Here is a 7457-nt window from a genome sequence, read left to right on the forward strand (position 1 = left end):
AATTTGTTTGATACTTGTAATTGATGTTACCTTAAATCTGTCATTTGACCAAGACAACTTTGTAATATGTAGTGATTATTGTATTAAATGTCAACTTGAACCAAACACACCTTTACTATAGAATTGTTTGGGCTTGAAAAGTTATATAAAATTCTAGTTAATGGATTTTTTTAAATTCTTATTGGCATGATTCTGTTGACTAGTGCTTGTTCAACATGCCTATCATGAAATCGATTTACAAATGGTATGCCTTTTATATTTCAACAAGAAACTTTCCCATAACACAAATTTCTACAACATCTGACAAAGGTTCCATTAAAACATATGTACTTCCAAAGAAACGAATAACACCTAAGGTACATGAAATAACAGGGATCAAAGCTGAAGGGAGCAAGATGTTTTGCCATGACAAGGAAGCGAAAGATAGACGAAAGATAGCTAAACTCATAATTCTAAAACAAACAGCTGACAACGCCATGGCTAAAAATAAAAAAGACAAACTGAAAAACAATAGTACGTATGACACAACATAGAAAACTAAAGAATAATCAACACGAACCCCACCAAAAACAAGGGGTGATCTCAGGTGCTCCGGAAGGGTAAGCAGATCCTGCTCCACATGTGGCACCCATCATGTTGCTTATGTGATTACAAATCCGGTAAATAGTCTTAATTAGGTAGATCACATTCATGAAAGGGAAGAGGATTGTAGTTACGACTTATATTCGTTATCATTTGTGAAACGGTTATTCCATAACGGTCAACCCACTCGTAAAGGCGTCCGTAAAATTAACGAAGGGATGATTTCAACTTCACCATTTGGAACTCTTGGTTTAATAGCTTCCTTATGAGCAGTAACCCTCTATCAAGAAAATCGTGATAGGAAATGCAAACACGGGTATATCGTTTCAATTGGGAGATATATACCCCGTATGCAGGTGCTGCTGGAATGTTGCTACTTAGAAATGGAAAGTTCACAATTGAAAAGCTGAAATCTGTTGGAATCAAAGAGGCTTTAAAGATGTTTATATTATTTTTAGCGCAATACAAGAAAAACATAGTTATTGGTCATAACATCAAAACGTATGACATTCCTGTGCTATTTTGTGCTTTAAACAATTGTCCATTTTCCATTCTTAGATTTTTAGACACGCTACAACTATTTAAATCTTTATTACCTGGATTAACCTCATATTCACAAGCAAATTTGTACAATACAGTATCAAATGAAATATATGACTGTCAGGATTCAATGGAATACGTTGTTGCTTTTAGTCCACGTTGAGGCTACTGTGCTGGTGATACCCTCGGGGACTTAATAGTCCACAAGCAGAGGCATCGACCCAGTTAATCTCCGGCTATTTCAACTGAAACTGACCAGAGAGGCGAAACTACAGCAAATAATGATTCAATTATTGATGGTGTCCAAATACAAGTACAGGAGGATAATGCCAGAAGTTGGTCTGCAAAATTAGAAGAAGTACCTTCGTGCGACCAAGTAAGATATCCTCTAATTCCAGTAACCAATCCAAATAATTTAGTTTTTCATAGGTATCATGTATACATGTAAAAATAGATATAAAAAGAAGTGGTATGAGTGCCAAGGAGACAAATCTCCATCCAAGTGACAATTTATAAAAGATCAACCATTATACATGTAGATCAAGGTATGGCCTTCAACATATTAATGTTGTACCCAAACAATGTTAATGTATTTTTACAATGTACATGTATATCGCAGGTTTATATCAATAATTTATTGGATAAATTTTGAAAATCATTGCTGATCATTTATTTAAGAGAGGTATGCCTCTTTGAAACGTTTTTAAAAAAAAAATGCTGTTGGTTTTTTTTATTTGGTCGGGTTGTTGTCTCTATGACACATTCCCCATTTCCACTCATTTCTACAATCCTTGCAAATTCTTTTATGAAACTCGAATGAATATCATAAAAAATATAAAAAGTATTTACATATGTGTTGAGTTTTCTGCTCTGTTTTGGTAACAATTCGGCTCTAAATAAGTAAAAAATTTCAAAATCATTCATAACAAAAATATGAGTTTTATTTGCAGATACTTCATGGAAATTCACGGCTACAAAAATGTATATTGCATGTTTTTTTAAACTGCATTTCTTAATTAGTAAATATAACTGTTTGTTTTAAAATATAAACTATTTGGTCTGTTTTCTCTTATTAAAGGTGTACTGTGCAATACATAGTTCATGAATATAGATTATTGATACAGCTTTGTCAATGAAAATATTCATCTTCAATTTACACGTATATAGTATTCCATTCACATGTCAATCCTGGGTAGTGAATTCATTGCCCTGTAAATTTTTCCTTATATATTTGTAGGGGTGAAAGCTTTAGACCAGAGTTTATGAAGTTGGGTGGCCTTTTTGAAACAGCAGGACATCTTGCTCTTACATCATCCGCTACACAGAAGGCACTCAAGGAATTAGAAGTAATATTGAACTATAGGGATACAACTCTTATTATCAGCAATCCAGATCGTCCTAACATATATCTAGAGATAAGGAGAAGACTCCCAAATATCCAGAAAGTTGACAAATTGGATGAACTGATCAAACCGATAGCTGACCAACTATGTGAGCAGCAGAGCGATTTTCCTCTTACTGTCATATATGTTGCAAATTTGGAGAGTCTTGTATATCATTTCCGCTATTTGGAGTATGAACTTAAGGAAAATGGGTACAATGGAATAAATATTCCTAAAAATACACTATTTGTTCAATATCACTCTGACTATCCAGAAACTATGAAGCAACATATTGCGAAGGACCTTTGTCAGAGAAAACCTATATTAAGACTGGTCCTAGCAACAGTTGCCCTCAGCATGGGACTAAATACACTCTCTATTAAGATAATCATCCATTGCCGACCACCAACAACTTTGGAGAAATAATTGCAGGAAAAAGGACGAGCTGGTCGTAATGGTGAAAACGCTGAGGCTATTATGTATTTTAACAATAGTGATTTATCAAAAGCACGTGCTGGGTTAACAAGTTCTGTTATTAAATATTGTTAAAATGAAAATAACTGCTTCATGAAACTTTTGGTTAAATACTTTGGATTTGATGATGCATTATATGCTGGTGACAAGAAAAGATGTTGCTCATTCTGTAGCTTAAGCAATTAAGTTAGAACAAAGAAAAGACCTTGATTAGCACATGTTAATGTAAAATAAATATATGATATGAGTGCCAGTGACACATTTTCCTTCTTTGTTAATATTCAAGTAGTTTCATAAAGCAGCAACATGATATTATTTTTTCCATATTTGATTTAATCAGGGACTTTCTATACTATAAACAGGACTTGTCTCTGTTAATTTTAACTAATTCACAACACCGCCCCTTCAGAGCTAGTACCTAACAATAAACTAAGTTTCGTACCTGTATCTCTGATATACATATAAGATTCTTGTAGTTATTTGCATATTTCACAGTACATTGATTGATTGTTTGTTGCTTTACGTCCAGTGGCCAATATTTCATGCATATTCAGGACGAGAACAAGTTTACAATAAATACAGTAGGTAGGTTGATACAATAGAGGACATATGAGATGATGGTCGGAGAAATTTGGACTGCCACCGGAAAAAGGGGTATATTGGATAGGGACAGAAATTTTGCCTTGCAACAGGCCACCTACGGACCCCTCAAAGAGTTGTTGCAAGGGTTCTTAACGTGCAAAGAGCGTGGCACTCTCTTTACACGAGACATCGGATTTGACGTCCCTAAAAATACCTCTAAGATCAGAAATCAATATCTAAAAAACAATCAGAGAAATCTTTTGAAAGACAGCATTTTGCAAATGACAAATGGTTCAAATTTCATAAAACTGATTTTTTGTTAAACTTGAGCATATATACATGTAGTTAGGGAGCTACCATTTAATCTTTTGGGGGGAAAAGGGAGGGGGGCTAGAATGAAATTTGAAAAAAAAAATAAAAAATAGGCAGAACAGGAGTTTTGAGTAAAAAAAAAAGGCAGGATGAGATCCTATCCCCCACCCCCTTAAAATCAAATGATAGCTCCCTTATGAAGAAAACGCGAGAATGTGAAATGATTCGCTGTTTACCTGTTTACAAAACTAAACTTTGAATTTTTTAAAAAACTAAGGATTTTATTTACACAGGTAGGCCCAGGAGTTAGTTACCGTAGCCGTATTTGGCACATTTTTTTGGAATTTTGGGTCCTCATTTCTCTTCAAATTCGTATTTGTTTGGCTTTTTAACTGTTTTGATCTGAGCGTCACTGATGAGTCTTATGTAGACGAAACGCGCGTCTGGCGTATTAAATTATAATCCTATACATAGCTAAGTGTAATCATTATCATAGTTAAGTGTAATCATTATAATAGCTAAGTGTAATCATTATCATAGCTTAGTGTTATCATTATCATCAGAGATTGGTGTTATTATCAACAAAGCTTGGTACGATTAGTGTATGATGTTAGCTTTTGCATGTAGAAAACAATGTTGTGTATGTTTTGTATTCTCTGCTTTTGAGGTTTTATTAGACACATACAATTGGAACAACCTTAAGCCACATTGTCAGCTATACGGTGTCATATTTATATATATAAAAAAAATGGTGAAACAATCAGACAACTGAAGAAAAACAAAACCCACATACCTAACTGGGATATGCACATACAGATGATGGAGATTTAAATAGATATAGGAAGCTGTGGTATAAGAGCCAATGAGACAACTCTCCATTCAACAAACAATTTAATGAGTAAACCATTATAGGTCAAGGTACAGCCTTCAACACGTAGCCTTGGTTGATTGATCATGGTTGATTGATCAGATCAAAGAAGATATCAAGGCCAAAAAACCAAACATTGACATTTATAAAGATATGGTTTTCAAAGATTCAGAAAACGCACCAAGAGATCTTCAGCAAATCCGATCGAAACGATACCACGATAAGAAACAGTCTAATCTAGCAAATTGCTCTTGTTGCAAACGAGCCTCAAACAGGTGATAAAAAAACCTAATTCATCTGATAGCTCTTCTAGTAAATCTGTTAGAGGTCTTTTCTATTTCTTGTCTTTTGAGATTTCTTTTTGTTTTTTTTGTTAAGTGTTTTGACAATATCCTACCCCTCCATTTCACATCAGGCTGCTTTTCTTCATTTTTCATTACCATATCAAACATGTTTCTATGTTTGGAAGTGCCACATTCAGCACACTTTCTATCATTAACTTTTCTGGAACCTTTAGGCGTCCGATTTTTATTCTCTGAATACGATGCAATGTTGAATTAATTAATGCGTTTGTCTTGTTTCTGTTGTTTTGAACTTTATTGTTTTGAGTTTATAAAAAAAGTGTTGTAAACCATTTAAATATCATCATTCAACCAATATAGAGATACCAAAGTTAAAAATTATTGGGACAAATTATCACACTAGCTACAAAACAAAGCTTTTTGAAACATCTAGGTGATTTGCCTTGAAAGAATGATATAAAGCATGGTAGTCCTGCTAGAACAAGGTTGGGAGGATATTTGGAAAGAAATGTTATAAAACTTGTGAGAGCCTCATGTGGTAACTTGTGCATTTATGTTTGTAAATCTGTCATTTAATATTTTATTTTCAAAAACTAGTAAATCTTAAGAAACATTTCAAAAAAGGGAGGGGTCAAAGATTATAAAGCCTAAGTCGTCTTTTTTTCAAGTAATTTGTTTACAGTACAAAATGGAAAAAAGGGGGGTTCTTGTAAATAAGTTGTACATTTTTTTTTGAAAAACATTATTTTTTTTTATATATCGAGTTTATATATTGTATGGATTTTTTTATTTAGGTCCGGAAGTAACTTTATTAATACCAATTTCAATATAAAGACTTCGTTATATGGAACAGACTATAGTGAGACTGCTTTCTGAAATTTAATTCAGGAGGAACAGCAGATTTGTTTACAATTTGACAGTTAAAAATTACATTATGATGATTATATGAAGATGAAAACAGAAGGACATTATCCTTTGCATCAGATAATGCTTGAACATTCAAGCTTGGGTAGCCTTTTCTGTTGAAAAATGAAGGTTGGTCATGATTCAGTTTCTTTATTCTTATATGTGTCCCATCAAAAACTCCCAAAATGTTTGGAAACCCAGCAAACTCGTAAACTTAGCTTTGGTTACGGTTAGTAGGCCACTGAATGAACTCGTTCCTCTTTTCACAAAGGGCGTCTAGCAGAATCGACCACTCTTGAAACACTGCTTTTATCCAAACCTACAAAGTACAGATGCACAATTTAAGGAAAATGACTGGCCAATTACTTTGTAAACAAATATTCTACTGTAGTGTAGAGTATGGCAGAAATAATGCAACAATTGCCACTAGAATCTGCTTAAAGTTCTCAAATTGAAATATTATATCATTAGAAGACATATGATAACAGCTGAAGCATTTAAAAGTATAGTCTTACCAAATGTGAGACCTATGACCTGGAGGAAACTTCCACTGGCAAGAAATCTCTCTTGTTCTACACTGAGGGCATGATTCCGGTTTGTCTAACGTGTCCACCTGTCCCTTACTAAATCAGATAAGAATAAAATACCTTCCCTCCCAAATCTGTAGCGTGCTCTAAGCTCTGTATCAGTGTAGTCTCGAGTAAGGTCTTCTTTGCTCCTAAAGTCCCAAGGGTGACTGGGGTATAGAAATATGGTCACTGGGTCTTCTCCCGACTGGCAGTAAAACGCTTGCCAAAGTGGGGCGTCCGTTTGGCTGTTCGTGATGTATCAAGTTCGCAGTCACGTCCGGTCAGAAGGAGGACGTTAAATCCGATGCCTCGTGTTAAGAGAGTGACAGGCTTTTTGCACGTTAAGAACCCTTGCAACAACTCTTTGAGGGGTCCATAGGTGACCTGTTGCAAGGTTAAATGTCTGTTCCTATCCAATATACCCTCATTTTCCAGTGGCAGTTCAAATTTCCCCGACCATCATCCCAGATGGCCTTGATTGTATCAACCCACCTATAGTATTTATTGTGAACTTATTCTCGTCCTGAATATGCATGAAATATTTGCCACTGGACGTTAAGCAACCAACAATCAATCAATATTTGATCCTTAAAGTTTTTCTACTTTTTTTTAAATTGGTACACGAAACAAGGCCAAGTCTAATGCGGCCATTTTTAACGATGCGTTAGGGGTTAAATCGAGGTATGTCAAGTGATTAAATTTAACACAAGATATAACGACTGCGTTAAGCGTAAATTTTTTTATCAAAACTTAACGTTTATGTTAAATTTAACGACTTGCTAACGATACCGTTAGCTTAATTACAATTTTGAACAACCGGGCCCAGCTAGGCAGTTTAACACATATTTTAGGCATTAACATATACAAGTCAATATATAAAATGACATTGGTAAAAGTTGTAAGCCATTGTATCTACAATGAACATGTATATGGAAATGAA

The 7457-nt window shown here is 34.5% G+C and overlaps 1 protein-coding gene across 1 annotated transcript; it reads left to right on the forward strand.

The window, feature by feature from the left end:
* Positions 1-215: 215 nt before the first annotated feature.
* Positions 216-2930, forward strand: LOC139494133 (uncharacterized). The gene is made up of 2 exons (XM_071282310.1): positions 216-517; positions 2360-2930. Exons 1-2 carry the CDS (start codon positions 216-218, stop codon positions 2928-2930), a joined length of 873 nt encoding a protein of 290 aa, XP_071138411.1.
* The last annotated feature ends 4527 nt before the right edge of the window (positions 2931-7457 follow it).

This window comes from Mytilus edulis, chromosome 11, assembly GCF_963676685.1.
Source record: "Mytilus edulis chromosome 11, xbMytEdul2.2, whole genome shotgun sequence".
Taxonomy (NCBI): domain Eukaryota; kingdom Metazoa; phylum Mollusca; class Bivalvia; order Mytilida; family Mytilidae; genus Mytilus; species Mytilus edulis.

Bases quoted from the DNA above. Each gene is read 5' to 3' on its own strand.
- LOC139494133 (XM_071282310.1), top strand. From the start codon at position 216: ATGCCTATCATGAAATCGATTTACAAATGGTATGCCTTTTATATTTCA. The intron at 518-2,359 runs GTATGACACAAC...ATATATTTGTAG, and splicing joins AAACTGAAAAACAATAGTAC to GGGTGAAAGCTTTAGACCAG.